At 40.4% G+C, this 26,609-nt stretch overlaps 1 protein-coding gene across 5 annotated transcripts in view; it reads right to left on the minus strand.

Moving 5' to 3' along the window:
* pcbp3 (poly(rC) binding protein 3) overlaps positions 1-26,609 on the minus strand; it is a 78,272-nt gene that overhangs the window by 41,191 nt on the left and 10,472 nt on the right. For 3 of the 5 annotated variants that reach the window (XM_060930343.1, XM_060930342.1, XM_060930344.1), the window contains exons 6-8: positions 25,024-25,152; positions 22,074-22,217; positions 11,373-11,414 (exon numbers count right to left, since the gene is read on the minus strand). In XM_060930343.1, coding sequence (XP_060786326.1) covers positions 11,373-11,414; positions 22,074-22,217; positions 25,024-25,152 — 315 coding nt within the window. The remainder of the gene's footprint in view (positions 1-11,372; positions 11,415-22,073; positions 22,218-25,023; positions 25,153-26,609) is intronic. The other 2 variants (XM_060930345.1, XM_060930346.1) reach the window with 1 other exon arrangement.

The raw sequence follows: 26,609 nt of genomic DNA on the forward strand, positions 1-26,609 counted from the left end.
ATGCACATTGATTTTAAACAGCACCATTTCGCTTAAAAAATGCTGCTGTTGTCATGATAATTGCTATTATTCTATCCACATTCACTGAATATGAGCAATTGTGTACTCTGATTGGCTATTCTACTACTAGGATATCAGCTTATATACCGTGAGTAGAGAAAAACAAAATGGCAGAGCGTCTTGCTGGACCAACCGAGGACGAAATAAAAACCCTATTCAAAAACAAAACCCCAAAAATACAACAAAAATAAAGCAACAAAATATGGAATAAAAGTATTTGATAGTAAGAGCATATATTTTATTATTTTTCAATAATAATAATTATTATTATAGCATTTTTCACAAATTGCTGCTGTCATTTCGCCAGTTTGTTTACATTTTAAGCGGAAATGATTGTGTCGGACGTTTTGTGTAAAGTTTTTATTTATCGAATTTGCAAAAAAAAAAAAAAAATATATATATATATATATATATATATATATATATATATATATATATATATATATATATATATATCCACTAGTGGCAATAAAGGGCCCTCGCACTCGGCGCTATGATGTCTTCTAGCCTCATCCAAGGCAAATAACCTAAGAGTAATAAACTTTTGCCCCATTTTCACGAGTGCACAAAATTTCCTGAGTTTTTGAATATTTCCAAGGTGTCAAATCTGTATTTTTGAACTAGGGGCACTATGTAGTTAATGAAGCCCACCTAGACTGATTTACCATATCAACTCAAATTACATCATAGGACAAATGCACGTGTAAAGTTCCATGAGTTTTTAGTCCCTCAAAACAGCACAGGGAAGTTTAAAAGTCCCACATTCTATCCAGCAGGGCTGACTTCCTGTTGGGCGGAGTCAAATACAACCAAGTGAACTTTGTCCTGTATCACAAGAGTATGCCCAATCTGAGCAACTTCATCTCAACCATAGCTTGTTCTCGGGGGCGCTATAGAGCTCCGGGACCACGCCCAGTCCCTTGCTCAATGTAACTTTGTGATTTTATACACATTTGATCAGTATTGTCAACATTCTTGAGTTTTCAAGCATTGCAAGCGCCTCAAAAACGAGTTAGCACAAGAAAATAATAATAATAATAATAAGAAGAAGAAGAAGAAGAAAAACCTGCCAAAAACAACAGGGCTTTGCACCTTGGTGCTCGGGTCCTAAAAATGCTCTGTTACTCAAAATGTAATCAATGTGGATAGAATAAAACAGTTATTCCACTCAATCTCATCTGACATGAGCTGACAGCTGATGAATAACTGTTAATTATCCGCATCTTACATTCAAAATAATTCATAAAGTGAGAAAATTCACAACTTTTCTGTCAATTTGGAGGCTACATAAGTTTTTTTTTTTTTTTTTCTGCAAACACTAACCATAATGGGCAAACTGGTTGTTAGTGTTTGTACTTATTAAACATCCAGAACGGTACATAAGAATATAATTTTTGACCTAATGCTCGTTTGTTTAGTGAGTTACTGTGTCCCAGTGTCATATTCCCCTCACTATTTACACTGGTATTGCACCATGCAGGCATGTAGCATTAATTTCTGATAATGTGCAAAAATTATGTTGAAAACAAGCACAGGATATGTGCTGCAGCCATCTTGTGTATGCTTAATTAAAAGCGAGTATAATTTGGGCTTTGCTGTGCACGTTTAGGCAGAAATTGTCCTTTCTCCGAGCATAAATAGCAATAAAGAATCTAATTCTTGAAATATGGCCATTTCTAAATGTGAAATTATGCTTGCAATGTTTTCCGATGCATACTTATACCCTTTCTTCCACATACAAGCTTTTATTACTCCCATCACTCATTTGAACAAATGGTGTTACGAAACTCCTCGACCATTCCTCACAATCTGAGACTGATGCATATTGCTGCATTTGTCCTCTAAATCTGTGTTTTAAAGCAGGTAAATTTAAGCCCGAGATTCATTTGAGTGATTGTAATGTCCTCCATTTTCTCCCGAAGCATCAATCACGGCTTAAGTACACTGAGAAGGACTGACACACACTAATGTCACTGTATGTGATTACTACTGAGACAGATTCATTCTGATTATTAATGGAGATGATGATGAGGCTCAAGGGGACCGAGGGGGTGTTTGGTGTTTGCTTATGTAACCCACTCTGTTTAATCAGGCTCTTTATATTATTTATCTTTGAGTGCCATTGGCAGATCATTAGCATTTATAAACAGCTCGTTCAGTGAGAGATGATAAGATGGGCAATGATGAAATGATTTGAGTGGAGTATAAACTACAGCAGTTAGCTAGCTGCTTCCATTGCATCTTTTTATTTAAACCATTTTAAAAGTAATATTAAAGCTAGACTGCCTTTCAGATTTTTCAAGTTTAGGTCATAAAAAGAATTTTCCCCGACACCCAATTATTTTTGTTTAGTGGACCGAAAGCTACTGAATTTGAATCACAGACTTCCAATTTAATTAGTTATTTTTAAAATAAGGGCAGCACGGTGGTGTAGTGGTTAGCGCTGTCGCCTCACAGCAAGAAGGTCCGGGTTTGAGCCCCGTGGCCGGCGAGGGCCTTTCTGTGTGGAGTTTGCATGTTGTCCGCGTGGGTTTCCTCTGGGTGCTCCGGTTTCCCCCAAAGACATGCAGGTTAGGTTAACTTGTGACTCTAAATTGACCGTGTGTGTGAATGGTTGTCTGTGTCTATGTGTCAGCCCTGTGATGACCTGGCGACTTGTCCAGGGTGTACCCCGCCTTTCGTCCGTAGTCAGCTGGGATAGGCTCCAGCTTGCCTGCGACCCTGTAGAACAGGATAAAGCGGCTAGAGATGAGATTTTTAAAATAGAACAATTAATGAAATTAGAGCCACATGGCCCTAAATTCTCCACTATTTTTTCCTGCTTCACCATGACCCAATTCAAGATACTACGTCATGCATCACGTGGTGAGCTTTCCCCATTCACGCAAGGCATTGCGGGATACAAATTTGAAACAGGAGAGAAAAATGGAGGACGTGAGTGTGTGAATGAAACGTGAAAGACCGACTACAGTAACGGAAAGAAGGCGAGAAGAAAAGACGTTATTTTATATACGAAGGAAAGGAAATGCAGGACCAAACTAATAAATATCGGCGCTCAGCGAGCACCTCGGTGTGATCAGCTGTTCGTTTAGCGACAGAATGATGGAACTGTCAGTGCACGCTCAAAGGTAAACCTGTAGATGGCAGTAATGCAACACTGTGGATGCCAGCTGCCGTAAAACCCAAAAGAAGAAAGAAAAGAAGAAGGTAAATGTGCATGTGCACACAGACTTCCTCTGTCTGCCTGACTGCACAAAGTGAGCGATTTCATGCATTATTTGCTTTAATCCACTCAAATTAAATAACTTCCCAGCCACAGAATGGCCTGATATTTTGTGAGATATTACAGAAATAAACATATATCACAATCACCAAATTTCAGAGGGAACTAAAGTTCACTGATTTTATGAAATTGAAAGGCCATTTACCTTTAAAGAACACCTTTGGAATATTTCCACCACACATACACTCTGTAACATAATGCCTTTCCACTTCATAGCTCCAGGATCCCAGGGTTTGATTGCAAGCTTGAGTTACTGCTGTTACATAATTTCCCATGTTCTCCTTGTGGATTTCCTCCCGGTTCTCGGGCTTCCTCATACATTCCAAAAATATGCATTGGCTATCCTAAATTGCTCCATGATGTGAATGAATGTGTGTGGAGGGTGTTCTGCAATGGACATTCAGGTCTTCACCTTCAGAGTTTCCAGGATATGCCCTGGAACCACTGCTACCCTGACCAGGATGAAGCGCTAGCCGAAGGTTTACGAATGAAACAGTCAATTGTGATGGTACATTCTTATACCTGTTATGTGCAATATACAATAACATCACTCGAATTTATGTTGTAGGCCTGCACAATATCCAAACCCTATTTCTAGAAAAGTTGGCATATTCTCCAAAATGCAATAAAAACAAAAATCTGCAATTTGTTAATTCACGTAAACCTTTATTTAACTGACAAAAGTATGAAGAAAATATTTTCAGTAATTTTACTGACCAAATTGGCCATGGCCTAATGGTTAGAGGAAGCTAGCCTGGGAAATCCCATGCTGCTTTGCACAATCGTTCCGATCTGAAAAGACAGCATGGAAACTATGGTCTAAAGGCTCGCCTGAGTTAGGGAGCCAATCAGAGAGTGGGGAGGGGTGGAAAGACGGTGACGCGTACTACTCGACAAACGGAAGCTTGTAGTTTATTTGGGACTGTTTACGGATCACATTTAACATGGCGGCGAGCGATACAAACCAAACTTTCGATCAAGCTTTGTCTTGCACAAACGGCAGTAATCGTTCGGTGCCATTGTTTTCCTATTTTTGTTTTGCCTTCTCTTTCCTTCTCTTCTTCGCCTCTTCGTCTTCTTCGTCGCTCTAACTACGTCACCGGGTACAACTGCCATGATTGGCCATGGGCTACGTATACGCCAAATGATAGACATTCGCAACGTCCAATAAATGGCCGTTGACAATCGTAAACCACACCTCCCCTACGAGAAATTCAACAGGCGGATTCCAGACCATATTTCACTTGTGATATGGTCTGGTGTTAACCAGACTAAGAGGAAGCAGCTTTGGGACCTAAAAGTTGCTGGTTCAATTCCCTGGACCAGCAGGAATGACTGAAGTGTCCTCGAGCAAGGTGCCTAACCCCCAACTGCTCCCCAGGCTGCTCTGGGTATATTGTATGTTGCTCTGGATAAGAGCAGCAGTGGACAGTAATGAAGTACATTTACCGTACTTGAGTACTGTACTTAAGTGCACTTTTTGAGTATCTTTACTTGAGTATTTTTTTTGGCAACTTATGACTTTAACTTCACGACATTTGAAAGACAAATATCGTACTTTTCACTCCACTACATTTCTATCAAGGTCCTCGTTACTCGTTACTATGAAGCAGCTTTGAAAGCAGATGTTTTTTCTTTTCTTCTTTTCTAAAATATGGTTGGTTTTTTCGCAGGTGACACTGAGGCAGTCTATCAGTAATCACTAGCATGGGTGCCACCAAGGGGGGAAAGGTTAGAACAATTCTAGGGGCCCAGCACTGCCATGGGGCCCTTTAAGGGGCTGATAATATGCTTTTAATGATTTTAATAAGACTTTTGAAATAACAACAATGCAATATTCTGTCTGGTAAAATCAGCTAATTGAACAAGGTTGTCTATTTCTTGAGTTCTTCAACATATTGTCATTTAACCCTCCCCCTTTTGCGAAATGGTACGGTCCAGTTCTGGTAGAAGCACAATGCGTTAAATCTGTGTGCTGATCAGTGCAACGCTACTTGCTGCTGTGTCGCGGTGCAGCAGCCAGCCAGCCAGCAGTGGAGTGCGTACAGTCTATGATCGCTAAATATGAAGAGTGGCTGTCAAAAACGTAAAGAAAGGCAGCTGAAAGCTGAGAGGGACCGGAGAGGCAGGCAACTGGTCACTCAGTTTTTCCCAAAGAAAGGTAGCTATCGCTCACATGTGTGTTCAAAATATTAGCGAATGGTAAATGAACAGTATGAACGTGGTTGGATTAGCCTATCAAGAGAACACTTTTACAGTTTGTACAGTGACATTTTTTCCATTTTAATAACTGAACTGACTTGTGTGATAAACAAGATGAAATATTACGTTATGCTGGTGCTAATAACTAGTGCTAATAACCAGTTTCATAACTAATGGGGTGCCCTAAATATGCACAGATTCAGCCTCAGGGGGACCTCCGCCCTACCAAACCACTGAACCCCCCTTTGGAGAAGGAGGTAAGCAGCAATACAACCCATAAATGCTTTAGGATTGAAGTTTTTAATGAGCGAGCGCCATATACAGTTTGCTAGATTAAAGTGTTGCTAATAACGGGCACCAGTCAAGTGTTTGACATGGTAACGTGTGTGGAATGTTCACACGTTCTAAACCATTGGTTTCAACCATTGGTTAATACATAAAATGTAATAAAGTCACAAACTCAAGGTCCATGGGCTATCAAAAGTCAAATAATGACAATAGTGCAATTATGACGAGGGTGGGCAAAGTTGGGGGGCCCAAAATTCTAATCTTTCATGGGGCCCAAAATTTCTGGTGGTGCCCCTGATCACTAGGGTCACGTCTCATCCATAGACTGGATAAAATCAAGCTCAATGATTTCTCCGCAGCATTATTTAACATTGATGGCAGAATGGAAGGATGAGGTTCTTTTGGGGAATGCACACACTCATGGCTATAGCTAGAACCCATTTTTCAGTTTTCTGAAAGGAATAAAGAGTTGTTTCGTTTTAAATGTTTGCTTTGTTTGCCTAAAACAGAGGAAATCACAGCCTACAAAAACTTGCCATCCAATCTGCGGGAGCATACTGAGGTATGTAAATGTTTTACTCCAAGAGAAAGCTTGCAATGAAGTTTTATGTGCTTTTAGAGCGAGCGATAATGTTGCAATACCTATGTAGTCTGGTTAGTCAAATGACTTTCTATGGATTTGCCCACCAAGTTGCCGTAGCCCTGTCCACGGCTAATGTTAACACATACCGTAGCTAGTTAACTTGGACGCTGTTAGTTAGCATGTAAACATGGAGTTATGCTAACATGAATAATGTTAACTTATCTGAAGTGGTTTCAGAAATGTTTTAGCATAATCTTGCCAAATAAACAAAAGGAAGAAATCATTCTTTTCTAGTAATATTAGCTACCCAATATGAGTTCGAGTTTGAAAAGATTTTGCTCACATGGTGGAGTTTTACTGACTAGCTAACTTAACGTTAAACCACCATGATTCCACAGGCAGATTCATACGTGAATGAATTTTAAGCATCAAACTCTAACTTTGTTTATATTTACAAAATACAATTAAGTTGGTCAGTAAAACTACTGAGAATCTTTTACTTTTGTCAGTAAAATAAAGGTTAACATGAATTAACAAATCACAGATTCTTGTTTTTATTGCATTTTGGAAAATAACTTTTCTGGCAATGGGGTTTGTTGACAAAAATACTGTGAAATATCGAATTTTTTCTGTGAAATATCAAATTTTTACTGTGAAATATCAAATTTTTGATATTTCAGTGCTACAGTTTATCAAAATAAGTGACACAACATTGAACAAATGTTTTATAGTTGTTATAAGTCATAACAGGAACTAACTTTTTCATGTGCATTCCTCAACAAATTATTGTCATCCAAGAGGAACACGTCAGGACACGATGTTATTTGAATTTGAAAATAGACAACTTCAGGGTGGTAACATTAAATCTATTTCATGCCAGGTTGCATCAAACCACTCTATCATTGATTATTTTCCTCAAACAGCATGCCTCCAATCCTTACATAACGATATAACTAAGTTAACAACGGGATTTATTGACATTTCTGTCAATGTTAACTATTTCATGACTACAAATAATTTTACAGAAATTAGCTTGTATTAAATTACAGCATGAGGATATGTTTATCAATGTTCCCAGGCATACAATAAATGGGAATCAATGTTTAACCTTACAAATGTTGCTAATTAATACACCACAAACATTAATTAAAGCATTACTTCATGGAGTTATTTTTATTCAAGGATGGAATAAAATAAAAATTGGTTAAAGCTGGCATTTGGTTTACTTGGATTTTTTTTTTTAAACCTAATCATCTAATACAAGCACTAATTTCTTTGTTAGCATGACTTACACTCACCGGCCACTTTAATAGGAACTTGTTCTTGATTCTAAGATTCCTGTTCTTGGCTGCAGGATTGGAACCCAATGCGTTGTTCTGCTGTTGCACGCTGAGATGCTTTTCTGCTCACCATGGTTGTAAGGAGTTGCTATGAGCTAGTATATCCTTCCTGGCAAAAAAGCTTGAATCAATCTGTGGTGGGTTTCCCAAGAGCCTCTTAACGCTAAGAGCATCTTAGGCCAAGTTTACATTAGACCGTATCTGTCTCGTTTTCTTCGCGGATGCACTGTCCGTTTACATTAAAACGCCGGGAAACGCCGGGAAACGGGAATCCGCCAGGGTCCATGTATTCAATCCAGATCGTGTCTGGTCCGGTGCTGTGTAAACATTGAGAATACATGGATACGCTGTGCTGAGCTCTAGCTGGCGTCGTCATTGGACAACGTCACTGTGACATCCACCTTCCTGATTTGCTGGCGTTGGTCATGTGACGCGACTGCTGAAAAACGGCGCGGACTTCCGCCTTGTATCACCTTTCATTAAAGAGTATAAAAGTATGAAAATACTGCAAATACTGATGCAAATACTGCCCATTGTGTAGTTATGATTGTCTTTAGGCTTGCCATCCTTCCACTTGCAAGTGGTAAGTGATATGCGCTGGGATCACACACACAGCGGCTCAGTCCCAAATCACTGCTCGTGCATTCCACTCGCGTGCTCTGTGAGCTGCGCAGGGCCGGAGTGCGCACCCTCCAGAGGGCACTCGCTGTTCAGGGCGGAGTGATTTGGAGCGCAGGATGCCTGCGGAGCCGAGCGTATCCGTGTATTGGCGTTGCTGTGTGCAGGCGAATCGTGTATTGGCATTGCTGTGCACACTAATCGTTTTAAAAACGTTAATCTGATGATCCGCTGATACGGTCTAATGTAAACCCCACCTTAACTAGGAGAGAGAGCGTTCATTGTGATGCTCGCGCTACCATTTAACAATGATCTTTGTGCTACGATGCTTTTGGGAAACCCACCCCTGGCCATTTTCCTCTGACCTCTCTTATCAGCAAGGTCTTTGTTTCCACCCAAAGAACTGTCGCTCCCTCACTCAACTCAATATTTTTTTTGTTTTTCACACCATTCTGTGTGAGACTGTTGTGTGTGAAAACCAGGGCCGAATTAACATGGCCAGGGGCCCCTAGGCTACAAGTTGCTGTAGCCCCCCCCGGCCACCACCATCTTATCTCATCTACCTGTAAAGAACTGTCTATTTTCTACATTTTAAAGGTTTTTTTTTTTTCATTATTAAACTTTGTCATGATGACTTGCACTTGCCAGTTGGGTTTCATTAGGTTTAAAAAACCCTGTTAGTTTTGGTATATTGCTCAATAGAGCTTTGTCACGTTGAGCTTTTTGCCATTGCGCCTTGCGCTTTTGAGCACCGCTCTCGTATTTTCTGTCACACATGTTCACTTTTTTTTTTTTTCCGGTTTGCTGTCGCTCTGAAACGGATTTTTTTTTCCAATATTTTTCTTTTATTGAATCTTTTCCAAGAATACAAATAACAATGTCAATCATTTTCATTGTCAAAAATTGAAACATGACGTTTGCACGCAAGTCAGGGTACATTCAAAAACAGTCGGCCTACACATGTTCACTGTTCAACTGTGGAGTGACGTCGTGTGTGACGTCTAACGTTTATATATGGAAGGCGGATTTGCCTCACCCAATCAGCGTCCGTTTATTTAAATATTCATTTTGAGCCAATGAATATGAAGGGATTTTTTTCTTTTGATCAATTGGGGGCCCCCCTGCGAGGCGGGGGGCATGGGGGCCCCTAGGCTGAAGCCATATGAAGCCTGTGCGGTGATCCGGGCATGGTGAAAACCCCAGGAAATCAGCAGTTTCTGAAATGCTCAAACCAGCAGTCCATCTGGCTCAAACCAATACCCATGCCACAGTGAAAGAAAGTCATACTTCACGGTGAGATCACAAGTTTTCCCACTGTGATATTTGAACATTGTGAACATTAACCGAAGCTCTTGATTTGTACATATCTGCATGATTTTTTTTTTAATGCATTGTACTGCTGTCAAGGGATTGGCTGACTAGAGAACTGCATCAAACAGCTGATGGATGTAGGGGTGTTCCTAATAACGTGGCCGGTGAGTGTATATTGTGTTGCTGCTGACATTCATGAAACCATTAAACCACAGATGGTTAAAACATTTAGAGGACGTTATAAAAACTCTTTGTTCGAGATTTTTTTTTAATGCAAACAAAAGGTTTATGTGAAATCATTCTCGGAAAACACTAATATTGCAATAACCATTAACTAACAATATATTGTGCAGCCCTACACCATTGTTTGCCATTTTACTGGCATCACAAATTTAATATTGTGCTTACAGGCTAAGGCTACATCCACACGACAACGGCAATGAGATTTTTTTTTTTTAAATATCGCATCCACATGGGCAACGGATCAGTAAAATATCAGGTACATATGGCAAAGCAACGCTTGCTGAAAACGATGCAATACACATGCCACACCTCTACGTGCACTGTAAGACGGTCCCATCGGAGACACCAGAACAATAGAAGAAGTAGACGCATGCGCCTAAACCCCTTCTTCTGTAGCATTAGCCACATAAAGTTTTGATTATTAATCAGTAGCGTAAAACGAAAGACACGGAAAGAGGAATGAATGGGGGTAGATGGAAGCCGGTACGCCAACATTCTGAGATCCTCCAGAATTCTTTAATGTTCCAGAATAAATTGAATGCTACACATTGATGGATTACTTTGTTCTTCTATGCCCTTTTTGAGGAATGTATTGTCGGACTTAAACCAACATCTGAAGAGGTGAGATCGCTCCTTTTTTTTCCCCTATTTTTGCTGGCGGGATTGTTTTTGTTTTTGGAAAGTGCACAGGCGGTGCGCGGTTTTGGTTATACTGTTTCCGCAGTGTTTGGACTAAAGACTCTGCCCTAAGGGCTATTCTCTCTCTCTCTCTCTCTCTCTCTCTCTCTCTCTGCACCATTATACAATAAATATTCACAGTGAAAATATTTTGTAAGCGCGTTTCATGAACCAAGTTATAGGATTTGTTGACAACTCGCATCGAGTTCGTTACACTTCTACCCGGCGTGAAGCACTGACAGTCATGTGGTTGTGACGTCATCATAAACAAATCCATTCTACTCATCCAGACGACTTCGCAATGGCGCCGTTGCCAGATCTTTCCACTCTGGAACCCATTCTCAAAAGATTTCGTTGTGGGGCACTCAAAACGCCGGTGCCGTGTGGACGCCAGGCCGAAACGATAAACAATTTTATCAGATTCACCTGAATCCGTTGCCGTGTAGACAGGGCCTAAGAAAGCTTGACGATGAATCCCTAAATGCAAAAAAAAAAGAAGACTGTTCCTCCAGAAAATGACAAGTTATGTAATGGTGTCATTTTCGAATGTGACAGGCCAAGTCCTAATAAGTCTGGCCCACACCTCGGAGGGCTCACACTGTGAACAATTTCAGATTGTAATGCAACAAAAATTACACATCAGAAATGTCATATTAATATTATTGCTTAATATTAATAGAGATGCATGTTGAAAAGCTACAAGAACCATGCAGACAGGAAGATAGGAAGTGAGGGATGGGGGAAGGGAGAGCTGTTAGGAACTCACATCTGGATGTGGAATAGCATACTGTCCCTGAATAGTATAAGCCTGTGAGAATAGAGGAGACAAGGGAAAGAAGGGAAAATAAATTAACACCTTTTTCTTTTTAAGCAACCTATTAAACAACAAACAGGTGATGCATAATCACTAGAGCACCTTTTAACACCCCATATTTTCATGTCTAGGCTTGAAATATCATCTTAGCACCCAAGTATGAATAATTTAAATGTAAATCAGATTGGATCTCCTTCATCTCAAGATCACATATATTGTCTCTGGCAGTCTGTATTTATTTTTTTTTAATGACTGTTTAATTTGTTGTGATGGGTTTATCATGACTTGTGTTTGGGGAAAAAATGGCATTAATGGAGAACTGAAGGCAAATTTTTTATTATGAAAATTCTGTTTATTTCATTTTATTAAATATCGGAATGCATTTTTTGATCGCTATTTTGTCGCTGCTATAGCAAGTTCTGAGTGTTTGAAATATGCTCTGTAATATATCAGTCCATATGTCAAAGCAACGGCCATAAACGAGATTTGTTGAGACCTGTGTGAGACATCATAGGATGGAAGTAAAACGTACAGCGGAAATCAAAGTGACCGACGTTTGCCAACGTTGTCAAAAGACGCGCGCGCCCTCTTTCGAATGCTGATGTAATCAAGCCAGAAGTTTTGTTTGTTTTGATAGCAATCAGGAAAGTTTGTAGGCAGTAATCGTCATTTAAACTCGTTTTTGTGCAATATTTCGTTTGGGAAACAGTTTTCAAAATGGCGGCACTGACACCTGGCTGAGCAGCACGGTGGTGTAGTGGTTAGCACTGTCGCCTCACAGCAAGAAGGTTCTGGGTTCGAGCCCCGTGGCCGGCAAGGGCCTTTCTGTGTGGAGTCTGCATGTTCTCCCCGTGTCTGCGTGGGTTTCCTCCGGGTGCTCCAGTTTCCCACACAGTCCAAATACATGCAGGTTAGGCTAATTGGTGGCTCTAAATTGACCGTAGGTGTGAATGTGAGTGTGAATGGTTGTTTGTCTCTGTGTCAGCCCTGCGATAACCTGGCAACTTGTCCAGGGTGTACCCCGCCTCTCGCCTGTAGTCAGCTGGGATAGGCTCCAGCTTACCTGCGACCCTGTAGAACGGGATAGGCGGCTACAGATAATGGATGGATGGACACCTGGCTGACAGTTCACGTTTTGAAGTCTTGCACAAGTCTCGTGAAGATTGCATGGATAAGTGACACCTGCGATGGACCAAACCAACTAAATTCAACACGGCTAAAAACCGAATAGGCCAATAAGCAGTGTTGGGCACGCTACTTTCAAAAAGTAATTAGTTATAGTTACTAGTTACTTTTCCCAAAAAGTAACTGAGTTAGTAACGGAGTTGCTTTGTCATAAAAGTAACTAATTACCAGGGAAAGTAATTATTCCGTTACATTTTGTGTTACCCCCCCCAAAAAAAAAAAAATCAAATTCAATTAGTGTAATCATAATAAAAGTGAATGTTAAATGTGTTTAATGACTGAAATTGACACTTAACAGAACCAATTAATAACGTTATCTACACTATATTAATATTTTTGTGGGATAATGTGAGATAAGACATCTATCAAATGTAATATATTTTTGTAGTTATTAAAATTATGTTACTAATTACTGGCCACTGACGAGGACAAACGCTTTGTTCCTCGACATAATGTGCATTGCACGTAGACATTTTTGCCTTTTATTTCAAGTAATGAAAAGTAATGGCTGTATTTCCAATGTGAAAACGCAGTCTTGGGCTGACCGCTCGCCATCGCTGTGTCTTCTCATTGAAAGTATGCGCAGTAGTGCAGTAGGCGGAGCCTACCTACGTATGCTGTCCAAATCTACTCTGATTGGCTTACTATGCCGTTGTCTCGCATCTCCCCGCCCCACACGAAAGCAGAGGAAAGAAAGGCTGAACGAGCAGCGTGCCAGATGAGAACAGCTTTAATAAAGTAACGCATAGTATTTTATTGTAAGTAACAGGAACGGCGTTATAACGATGTAAAAAGTAATTAGTTAGATTACTCGTTACTAAAAAAAGTAACGCCGTTAGTAACGCCGTTTATTTCTAACGCCGTTATTCCCATCACTGCCGATAAGTATAATATTTAATTGCAATTAGTTGCCAATACGATTCACGATATAAGGTTACTAAAACCAAAAACTTAATTGAATAACACATTAATTAAGAAATAAAGCAAGTTTAAAAATCACTTCAGTTCCCCTTTAATGGTTTCTGCTTTGATTTCAGACTCCATCCTAAGGGCCAACTATAAATAATTAATGACTGTATGAAATGGAAGTGGATAAAGTTCAGTAAGTGGAATGTTAAGAGTGCAAAATCATCATAACTTTCCATTTAACTTTCAATATAATACTTTAGAGAATATATCCGAAGCACACACTGCACTGTGAGTCATGTTAACAAATGAGTTGGAATGATTGTTAAAACTTGCCTGATAAAATATCCCTTTAATATTTCTGCCTTTACTGGTGCTCACTTTGTTTTGGATTCCTTGCCAATTTGGGATACAACCCAAGACATTTTGCCTCCGCTCCATTTATTATGGAAACGATTTGTTTTTATGAATTGATTTGATTTGGAGGCATATTAAAAGGATATGATATCTTATTTAAAGGGAGAGAAGAGATTTGCTTGACAAGAGCTTGCATGTTATATGGTAAAATAAACCTTGAGATATTATACAGATCAAATTGTACACAATTTTTTTTTTTAGATCAAGACAGATAATTTGTCTCTCGAGTGTAAATTGACATTTTGTATATACACTAGGGGTTGCATAAAATATTCAGCAAATACAGCATTCATGAGTCCCTGCTGTACGAAGCTTTCAGCTAGTCAGGGTGGTGGAAGAAAAAAAAACAGAGGTAGAGGGTAAGGAAATGCAGGCAGATCTTTAAGAATAGCTAAATATATAAATTGTTAGTAGCAATGACAGGCCATTTTTAAATCTAGTTGTGATCAAGGAGTGTGGTATATCAAAAGAAAGAGTATGACGTTCTGAATTCAAAACTGGTTTTATTTTCTCCCTAGGTTAAACAGAACATAAGTTACAGCTGTTTGAAATGGTCAATTTTGTGAAATGTATTTATTTATTTTCCGTCAGCTTTATTTGGCCGTTTCCGGCAATATACATCCATCTTGAGAAAGTAAAATAAAGCTGCTTTAGGAGCAATTCTTGTGCCCAAAACATCTATCAATTGGTCTGACTTTAAAAATAACCTTTTGCTCCAGTATTTTTTATTACCTCGCCCAGGATGGAGTCCACCAGGGGGCGAGGTATTGTTTTCGGTCGGGTTTCTTCGTTTTTTTTTGTTCACGATATTACGGGAAAATGGCTGGATCAATCTTCATGAAACTTTCAGAATAAATGGGCGTTGGTCTCAAATAGAACCTCCAACATTTTGAGGGTCATCCGGTCAAGGTCACCAAAAAGGTCAAAATCGTTTTTGTTGTGGCTACTGCCTCATATAGAGGCGTTAGCCAATACGTCATCGTGCTGCAAGAATGTAAGAGTGTAACAGTCGTGCACTGCGCATGCGCATACACGTGTTCCAATTAAAATGGCCAGTGAGTGTATACAATTCGGTTCACCATTCAAAATAAATGGACTAGACTAAAGAAATCACTTTCAGACATGTTTATGCATATTACAGAGGGAAAGTGCGTTCCACTGAGCTCTAGCACCGGGCTATTTCCAGGAAATAAGTGTTTGGGTCATGGTGACAGCGTATGTGTGTCAGCCTCGGTTCGGAGGTTTCAGTTTCAAAAACTGCAAGAGGTAAGAGTAGAATAATATAAAGTATAGACACTTGGTATATTTTACTTCTGTGATTTTTTTTTAAATTGTTCATTTTTGGATTGCGCTTCATTTTTGTGGCTACTGCCTCATAGAGTAAATATATATATATATATATATATATATATATATATATATATGCTACATTTACTGTATGGACATGGGATCAGAAAATAATTTTATTTATAAGCAGTAGCCACATGGATCCATAGGTATCTATTTTTTTTTTGCGATATCTTTCTTCATATTCATTATAAGTGCTACCGGGCGAGGTTTGTTTTGCCTGGCAACACTTGTATATTTTGAAATTTAATCGCATTATTTGCATAGTAAGATGGTGTCAACTACTCAAATCAATTTCAACAACTGAGCAATGGCATGATCAGAACTGTTGATTGTAGGTACTTTGCTGGCCATCATACCGAATCATTCAAACCCAACTAAAGATCATTAAGGATAATAACAATCTACATATATTCCAAGTATTAAATCTGTTCTCTCTGACTGTATTCTTCTCTACAACTCGCCTAATTAGCATAACAACGCCCCTTATTGCATGTGATGGCACAACAAGGCAAAAGGTAGCAGCACAGTTCCATGTTATTTTTCGGAGGGTGGCGCTCAAAAGCGCTATGGAGTACATGTTTCTAATCAAATGTATCTTCTTAAAAACAATATGATTAACATCCTTGAACCTTCTCTTTTTTTCTCCATCCTCCAGAATTTTATTGTTTTCCATAGAAGTACACACATCTATTGACTGTGACAAGAACTTCCACTGTCTTTGGCCGGCTTCCGGTTTGACCGAAATTACCACAAAAAGGTCCACCAGGGGTCATGATCGTTCCCGACCTCTGGTATTGATTTCGGCCAGTGTCGACCAATGGAAAGTGAGCGAGAGCCTAATGTCACAGGGGTGGCACATCATCGGCTTTCGACCAAAATCCAACATGGCCGCACCCAGCGGTTTCACCATCAACATTCGGAAAAAGGATCGTAGTGTCAAAAGTAATCAGTTTCATACAAATCTGAGTGCATATTCTGAAAATTCAGGGTTTTTTTCCAGTAAAATACCCAGTGCTTGTGAAGTTGAATGTACTTTTTATGTTGGTAGATGGCGATTGAAAATTTGCAGTTTACTCTGTAAACGGATAGGCGCTTAACGCACCAATTACTATTGTTAGTGTGAAAATATTTCAGATAACATGAAGTCAGTTTTACAGTCAGCCGCACATTGACAAGAGGCTCTTTCTATGATAAGGGGTTACAAATGCCATGTGCCAGGTTTGTGGCTGTGTAGCATGAGTGAGAATAAACAGAAATAAAAACCAAATATATATTTTTGTGGTCATTATACAACCCTGATTAAAAAAGTGAGACATTTTGAAATTTCATGCTAAATATTGGCTCATTTGAAATTTCATGACAGCAACACATCTCAAAAATGTTGGGACAGGGGCAATAAGAGGCTGGAAAAGTTAAAGGTACAAAAAAGGAACAGCTGGAGGACCAAATTGCAACTCATTAGGTCAATTGGCAATAGGTCATTAACATGACTGGGTATAAAAAGAGCATCTTGGAGTGGCAGCGGCTCTCAGAAGTAAAGATGGGAAGAGGATCACCAGTCCCCCTAATTCTGCGCCGACAAATAGTGGAGCAATATCAGAAAGGAGTTCGACAGTGTAAAATTGCAAAGAGTTTGAACATATCATCATCTACAGTGCATATCATCATCAAAAGATTAGGAGAATCTGGAAGAATCTCTGTGCGTAAGGGTCAAGGCCGGAAAACCATACTGGGTGCCCGTGATCTTCGGGCCCTTAGACGGCACTGCATCACATACAGGCATGCTTCTGTATTGGAAATCACAAAATGGGCTCAGGAATATTTCCAGAGAACGTTATCTGTGAACACAATTCACCGTGCCATCCGCCGTTGCCAGCTAAAACTCTATAGTTCAAAGAAGAAGCCGTATCTAAACATGATCCAGAAGCGCAGACGTCTTCTCTGGGCCAAGGCTCATTTAAAATGGACTGTGGCAAAGTGGAAAACTGTTTTGTGGTCAGACGAATCAAAATTTGAAGTTCTTTATGGAAATCAGGGACGCCATGTCATTCGGACTAAAGAGGAGAAGGACGACCCAAGTTGTTATCAGCGCTCAGTTCAGAAGCCTGCATCTCTGATGGTATGGGGTTGCATTAGTGCATGTGGCATGGGCAGCTTACACATCTGGAAAGACACCATCAATGCTGAAAGGTATATCCAGGTTCTAGAGCAACATATGCTCCCATCCAGACGACGTCTCTTTCAGGGAAGACCTTGCATTTTCCAACATGACGATGCCAAACCACATACTGCATCAATTACAGCATCATGGCTGCGTAGAAGAAGGGTCCGGGTACTGAACTGGCCAGCCTGCAGTCCAGATCTTTCACCCATAGAAAACATTTGGAGCATCATAAAACGGAAGATACGACAAAAAAGACCTAAGACAGTGGAGCAACTAGAATCCTACATTAGACAAGAATGGGTTAACATTCCTCTCCCTAAACTTGAGCAACTTGTCTCCTCAGTCCCCAGACGTTTACAGACTGTTGTAAAGAGAAAAGGGGATGTCGACTCACAGTGGTAAACATGGCCTTGTCCCAACTTTTTTGAGATGTATTGTTGTCATGAAATTTAAAAATCACCTAATTTTTCTCTTTAAATGATACATTTTCTCAGTTTAAACATTTGATATGTCATCTATGTTCTATTCTAAATAAAATATGGAATTTTGAAACTTCCACATCATTGCATTCTGTTTTTATTTACAAATTGTACTTTGTCCCAACTTTTTTGGAATCTGGGTTGTATGTCTGTTAGATAGTCTTGATAAAATAAGCAAGGTATCTGTTGGATTTTTTTTTTTTAATCACTGTCTTCGGCAAATAATGTGTTGTTTTGGAGACCTGTTTTGTGACAAAAGTGGTGCTGATATTTCAATTCAATGTCATTCTAATAAGCTAAAATCAAATTTGTACTCTAGTTTACTAATGAAAAACCTTAAACTTGAATTTAAACATGGAAAAATATTTTCACTGGAACTCTTCCCAAATCCACGTGAGCGCTGATCAAAAATTGAGTCACGCGCGTAACATCCTCTATCCATCTAAGTTACGAACGTTCAGATAGTGTTTTAAAGGCTATTTTTAAAATTAAATAAAAGTCGGGTGTATGTCATCTCATCTCATTATCTCTAGCCGCTTTATCCTGTTCTACAGGGTCGCAGGCAAGCTGGAGCCTATCCCAGCTGACTACGGGCGAAAGGCGGGGTACACCCTGGACAAGTCGCCAGGTCCTCACAGGGCTGACACATAGAGACAGACAACCATTCACACTCACATTCACACCTACGGTCAATTTAGAGTCACCAGTTAACCTAACCTGCATGTCTTTGGACTGTGGGGGAAACCGGAGCACCCGGAGGAAACCCACGCGGACACGGGGAGAACATGCAAACTCCGCACAGAAAGGCCCTCGCCGGCCACGGGGCTCGAACCCGGACCTTCTTGCTGTGAGGCGACAGCGCTAACCACTACACCACCGTGCTGCCCCGAGTGTATGTGTGTGTATTAAATAGATATAAATCTGACTGCTATCAAGTTTTTTTTTTTGGCAAAAAAAAAAATTCTGATAAATTTATTTTATTTGGATTTAAATGTATGGTCATAACGCTCTGTCCAACTCTTACACGTGAAACAGGTGCCCCATAATTCCTACTCAGAAGTGTTAAGACTGAGCTAATGAGGTTATAGGGATCTTTAGACACACTCGTGATATCACTGCGCGAGACATCCGGGATGCATGTAATGGCGGCAAGGTCGGTGAAAGTCGGAGTCCATCCAACAAAAGGATGACCACGTTACACACACACCACAGACTGCTGTAGTTTCAATTCATAAATATTTTACGAATAGAATAAACTTATTTTTTTATCTTGCAGATTAAATAACAACCTTACAAGGTACATTTTAGTGTGTTATCAGGGTTATACTCTGGCTCCAGTGTTTTTTCCTGGATAAAATCCACATGAAATTTTGTTAAAATGGTTGGAGCCAATTTATGCATTTTTTTCTGCATGATATTCAAAATTCTTTTCATTCTCTCATAAGAAGAGTTCCTATATTATTATTATTATTATGGCAGCACGGTGGTGTAGTGGTTAGCGCTGTCGCCTCACAGCAAGAAGGTCTGGGTTCGAGCCCCGTGGCCGGCGAGGGCCTTTCTGTGTGGAGTTTGCATGTTCTCCCCGTGTCCGCGTGGGTTTCCTCCGGGTGCTCCGGTTTCCCCCACAGTCCAAAGACATGCAGGTTAGGTTAACTGGTGACTCTAAATTGAGCGTAGGTGTGAATGTGAGTGTGAATGGTTGTCTGTGTCTATGTGTCAGCCCTGTGATGACCTGGCGACTTGTCCAGGGTGTACCCCGCCTTTCGCCCGTAGTCAGCTGGGATAGGCTCCAGCTTGCCTGCGACCCTGTAGAAGGATAAAGCGGCTAGAGATAATGAGATGAGATGAGATGTCAGAGTAGTAACCCCTTATCATAGAAAGAGCCAAGACTATTCTGCTATTCTAGGAAAAGTGTTATTTTTGTTGATTTGTAATCAAAGTTTTGTCATCAATTTGTAATATAGTGGTGTGTGCATGTGTGTGTGTGTGTGTGTGTGTGTAGTCCCACTCCCCAAAGAAATAGCCCCCAAGCATAACTACATCATCACTTGTTTACTGCAATGCATTATGGGGGATAGCTGGGGTCGGTACTTGAGTGATATGATGGCTGTCAGATTAATTTTACGTGAGAGGAGCGATTTTGCCATGCTCTGTTGTGGAAGACAATGAAATTGGGGATTTAAAGAGGTGGATAACATGTAGAGGGTTTACAGCAGGAAAATCAGAATCCAAATCAAGCTTGGAGAGAAGGTAAGAGTCTAGACCGAGTCTACCACACTGTACAACAACAACATCAAATCTCAGAATGTCTTATTTCTGAGGACATATATTGCACCAGCTAAATTTTATCGAGAAAACAAATCTATCTGAATATCGGGACTTGTATGTAGCCTCTCTCAAATTGGCTGTAATGTCTATAGTGTTCATGGCGAAGCTACATTAGACCTACTGTTAGGTCCTGGAGCCAGGGATAGCAAAACTTTATAGGCCTAATCAACGAAAATGTGCGAGCAACACAAATAATTTGTATGCTAAATAATTTCATTCTGAATTTTGAAACATTTTCGTGCATCTAGTCGAATCTTAAGAAATAAACTATTTTGTAAGTCTAATCTGGATTCATTTCTGGAACATGCATTGAACTTAATTGTTGGTGTGTTTTACAGGGTGAAGGATTTAATAAACAGTGGATTAAGTCGATACGTATGTGACCCAGATGGTGATGCTTTAATAAATGCCGGTAGTGAGGTACACTGAATGTTATACATACCCAAAAGAGAACCCAAAGCATTCGTCGGCCTTTTCTTTGTTTTACAGGCTTTGGAATATCGCTAGTTTCAGACAATGAACAGTGTCGATTGTTATTATCTTCTATAACCGAAGGCAGTTCCGCAGACAATGGAAATATTGCTGGGTCACAGTTTAAGTCCGTCTTTTTCCCACCAGAGAAATGTAAGCTACAAACACTTGTCCATTTCGATTCACTTCGAAGGTTTTCGCTGCAGATTAAACTTATCCATTTCTTTCTTCTCTTCTTCTCAACTGGCAGCTGATAAAAACTCAAATTAGGTGTTCTCTTAGTTGTGGAGACACAGTAAGGCACACAGCAGTTCAGTTTAGACATGGTTAAAACCAGTTAGACAGAACAATGCAGTGTTTAAAAAAGGCAAAAGGAAACAATAAGGCGGAGCTGAGCCCGGGTATCGCCCATAACGCATTGCGGTAAACAAGCAATGACGTAGTTATGGGTTAAGGTCGTTCCTGCCAGTTATTCATGTTGTCCTGTAACGCTAAATAAAATTTAAACAAAGTCCTTGCACTGTAGTATCATAAATTCCATCGTGACCAACACTGTATGAACGAGAACAATCAGTGCACCGAGTTGAACATCACTACAATCCCACTCAGCTCATGCTTGAACATAGTGGTTCAACTCCAGGATCATTATGAGCCTGGAAAAACCTTCAGATATTTACTAGTCAAAGCCAGTCATTGAGCTATAAGAAGAGATCTGTTGATGCGCATGAGCGTCCGTGGTGTGTGCTCTCTGGCTCTCTGCGAAAATGCCACATATGCCAGCGGTTTGTCCACACAAGTACATTTTCAGACTTTGTACATCCTTAAATAGTGTAATATAACGTAAGACAGAGATTTATTATTTTCCAGATTTATTATGTTACTGTTTTTTTTTTTTTTTGTGTGTGTGTGTGTGTGTGTGTGTAGCTGAAAGTAGCATAAATGCTAGAAACGTAATTTCAATTAACAGCTTTTCTGTGGCTATTAACTGAAATGTTTTTTGGCCTGTACTTTGCTGTTATCAGCATTTAACTGCACGAATAAAATAGCCCAAAATAGTTCTGTCCTGAATCAGTTACCTTAACTGCAGCAAAGATAACTAGCTGACTAGCTTATTGAGTTGACTAGTAAAATGAATAGTCATGCAACCCCTAACATAAACCAACAAAATGCACATTTTGCAAGTGTTATAACACTATAATAAACAATGCCATCATGCTCAGGATGTATCTATCAGCAAGTCCTGTCTCTTTCATTCTCTCTCTCTCCCCCGATATAGTATCTGTCCCTGGGCAGTAGGGACTATAGCCATAGGTAGCATGCATGTGAAAAGGTGAGAAACCTGAGTGCACTAACAGGCAGTGGCTGGTGCTGCAGTAAAAGGCTGAGATTGGCTGCGGACGCCGCCAGCGGGTCGGCTCTTACCTGGCCACCTGAAAAAATGACCGGGGTGGAGGCAGGCTTTGGGCGATAGGGGATGGTGGCACCTTTCGGTGGGGACTAGCAGAGGGAAAAAGGGAAGAGGTGGAGACAGTGTTAGATCCGGGAAGACGCAGCACGTACACAGGTTTGTGTATGAGTTTGTGTGCAAACACATCATTATCTACTGTACATCATTATGCGAGTCTGAGTTTGGTGTGTGTGTGTGTGTGTGTGTGTGTGTGTGTGTGTGCTTATGTTGTGACAATATGTAATAAAGTAAAAAAAAAAAAAAAAGAACTGAGATGTGGAAACAAATATGCCAATCTCTAGCATCACCCATGAGAGTGCATCTCAAACAAGACTTCTTTCGCTTTCTTTTTCTTTCTCTGCCTTTTTCATCTCTCCTTCCTTTTTTTTCTATCAACCCGTCTGTTCAAATCTCTCTGGGCCATTTGGCTGCATGACTGCACCAATGACTATGATACATTTAGATTCAAATTTAGTCATGTCTTGTATTTTTAGTCAAATTTAGCATAATTAGAATGGCATACAGAAGTTGTTCCGAAAAAAAAAGAAAACAAACCCACAGACCTCCTTATAATTGCAGCACGGATTGATTTCATGAATATAAATTGATTATTCATAGATTAGGCACATTATACCAATATGCCCCATAATATGTGGTGGTCTGAGGCTACATCCACACGACAACGGCAACGAGATGTTATTTAAAAATATATCGCGTCCAAATGGGCAGCAATCAGTAAAATATCAGGTCCATATGGCAACGCAACGCTTGCTGAAAACGATGCAATACACATGCCACACCTTTAGGGGCGCTGTAAGACGGTCCCTTTGGAGACACCAGAACAAGAGAAGAAGTAAGGACGCATGCGCATAAACTATTATGCGCGAGACTTCATATTAGCCACAAAGTCAGGAAAATCTGTTTGTAAAATTACATTATAATGACCAAATACAATGAAAAGTATTTTTCCAGTCTCACCTGTGAAAGGTAATCCCATGTGATCTCGTTTGGACGGCAAACCTGTTGGTACAGTTAAACGCAGCTAATCTTTATTCTCTGCTTTGACCTCTCCAAAATGGCAGCGAGGATGACGTATGATTCTACGCGGAAGGCGGCGTCTTTAATGGTCCGGAATAAATTGAATGATACACGTTGATGGATTAATTTGTTGTTTCTCACCTGTGAAAGGTAATCCCATATGATCTCGTTTGGACGGTAAACCTGTTAGTACAGTTAAACGCAGCACATGAATCTTTATTCTCCGCTTTGACCTATCCAATATGGCGACGAGGATGACGTATGATTCTACGCGGAAGGCGGCGTCTTTAATGGTCTGGAAAAAATTGAATGATACACGTTGATGGATTAATTTCTTCTACGCCCTTTTTGAGGAATGTATTGTAGGACTTAAACCCACATCTGAAGGGGTGAGATCGCTCCTTTTTTTCCCTATGTTTGCTGGCGGGATTGACTCTGCCCTAAGGGCAGATTCTCTCTCTCTCTCACTTTGCACCATTACACAATAAATATTCACAGTGAAAATATTTTGTAAGCGCGTTTCATGAACCAAGTTATAGGATTTGTTGACAACTCGCATCGAGTTCGTTACACTTCTACCCGGCGTGAAGCACTCACAGTCATGTGGTTGTGACGTCATTGTAAACAAATCCGTTCTACTCATCCAGACGACTTCACAACGGCAACGTTGCCAGATCTTTCCACTCTGGAACCCGTTCTCAAAAAGATTGCGTTTTGGGCACCCAAAACGCCGGTGCCATGTGGACGCCAGGCCAAAACGATAAGCAATTGTTTCGGAGTCACCTGAATCCGTTGCCGTGTGGACAGGGCCTGAGAAAACCTCTTGGATGACACTTTGGCTGAATAGGCCATTTACAGGAATTGGTCACGTGTCAGTTTTCCCCATAGCAATAAGCCCGTGGTGGGCAAGCTAACTTGACATTCCTTGACAACCATAAGAGTTTGACTGGCGATGCAAAGCAATCCATTTCTATAATAGCTGTTTTTATCTTTTCTACTGTCTTTTTTGACCCGAATTTTCATGTGTACTTGGAAAAAGTTTGTGGTTTTAACTTCTGTCGCAAGTTAAAGCGAATCATTGGCCGTAAAAGAGAGTTTTTTGGACTCAAGTTGGTTGCCGCCGAAAGAAATTCATTTAATTAAATAAATTATTTAATTCTTGACCTGTACAAGCACAGCACAAACAAATATAAATCCCATGTTTCCTGAGCTCATGGAATCCGAGGGGAGTAATAATATCTGTCCAGTATTTTGCTGATGTTTTTGCCTTTTTTTTTTAGCTTCATTAGTCGAATTTAAAAGCACTTTGTCAATGAGAATTTTTGTCAGTAATTTCATTGATTGCACAATTTTGATGCAGGGTTGTGTGCTTTATCAGCCATATAATTAGGTTTTGTCACAGAAATATCAGCTAAAAAAATAAGCAAGGACTGGAAAGCAGGAACTGGACAGAAAGAGCAATAAATCATGTGCATCAAGGGGGAAAAAAGCTGTGCTTTTGCCAGGTAACTGCCTGGTGTGGGAGAGAAGGAGCAGAGAATGGCAGTATTTCAGTTCTGTCCTGTAAAAGCAGAGAGAAAGAGAAGGCCATGTGTGTCTCATTAGAGGTTAGGGAAATGACAGACAGGCTCTCAAGGCTGTGTGTGGGCTTTTGTACTTTGAAAGTTGTTGTATACAGGTTACTTAATGAACACGTGAAAAGTTCTAAGCTGTTCTACTCTAGAGTAGGGTGTGGTCAGTTGAGTTTGTAATACATATGTGGGTGTGTTTGAGTTTTCTCAAAGCCTTGGTCCAAGCACACTGGCCACTGTACTGTACCTCCAGCATGACCACACATATCTGTTTGACACACTGGATGATGGCGTCCGGGGTGCCCGAGATTGTCACAGCGCGCTCTGTGGAGTTGGGCAGCATGTCCCCGGCCACTTGCACCTGAGCTCCTGTGGACTGGAGAGAGAGATGGATAATATAACACATGCAAACACACAAATATTAAAAAAAGAGGTCATGTCATACATGCTTAAAAAAACCCAACATGCTCAAACATAAGTGTATCCATCCATCCATCATCCATCCATCCATCCATCCGTCCAGTCATCCATCCATCCATCCATCCATTACCCATAACCGCTTATCCTGTGCAGGGCCGCAGGTAAGCTGGAGCCTATCCCAGCTGAATATGGGTGAGAGGTGGGGTACACCCTGGGCAAGTCGCCAGATCATCACAGGGCTGACACATAGAGACAAACAACCATTTACACTCACATTCACACCTACGGGCAATTTAGAGCCACCAATGACTCTCACCTATAACTACATCATTACTTGTTTACCACAATGCATTATGGGCGATACCCGGGGTCAGCTCTGCCGTATTGTTTACTTTCGCCTTTGTTAAACGCTGCGTTGTTCTGTCTAACCGGTTTTAACTGTGCCGAAAGTGAATTGTTGTGTGCCTTACTGTGTCTCCACAACAAAGAGAACACCTAATTTGAGCTTTTATCAGCTGCCAGTCGAGAAGAAGAGAAGAAAGAAATGGATAAGTTTACTCCACAATGAAAACCTTCGAATTGAATCAAAATGGACAAGTGTTTGTACATTACATTTCTCTGGTGGGAAAAAGACGGACTTAAACTGTGGCCCAGCAATATTTCCATGGTCTGCGAAACTGCCTTCGGTTATAGAAGATAATAACAATCGACACTGTTCATCGTCTGAAACTAGCGAGATTCCAAAACCTGTAAAACAAAGAAGCATTCTTTGGCCTTTGCCTCTCAACCTACCGAAGCACTCAGCAACCGAACGAGCCTGTCGGATTGATAAAACTCCCAAACCACAAAAGGTTCTCTTTCGGGTCTGTACCATATGTTCAGTGTACCTCACTAGTGGCATTTATTGAACTGAATGCATTTATACTGAACATGACACGGCAGCGCAGTGGGTTTCCAAAGGTTTTTTTTTTTGTAATGTTTCCTGATGTCAGGTTTTATTTAACTGATCATTCATTTATCACTCGGACTGTTATTTGCCCGCGAGAGCACTGCTCTGCGACAATTCCCGATATTCAGATAGATTTGTTTTCTCGATAAAGTTTAGCTGGTGCAATATACGTCCTCAGAAATAAGACATTCTGAGATTTGATGATGTTGTTGTACAGTGTGGTAGACTCGGTCTAGACGCTTACCTTCTCACCAAGCTTGATTTGGATTCCAATTTTCCTGCTGTAAACCCTCGACATGTTATCCACCTCTTTAAATCCCCAATTTCATTGTCTTCCAAGACAGAGCATGGCAAAATCGCTCCTCTCACAAAAAATTAATCTGACATCCGTTATATCGCTCAACTACTGACCCCGGCTATCCCCCACTATGCATTGTGGTAAACAAGTAATGACATAGTTATGC

This window comes from Neoarius graeffei, chromosome 9 (assembly GCF_027579695.1).
Source record: "Neoarius graeffei isolate fNeoGra1 chromosome 9, fNeoGra1.pri, whole genome shotgun sequence".
NCBI classification, from domain to species: Eukaryota; Metazoa; Chordata; class Actinopteri; order Siluriformes; family Ariidae; genus Neoarius; species Neoarius graeffei.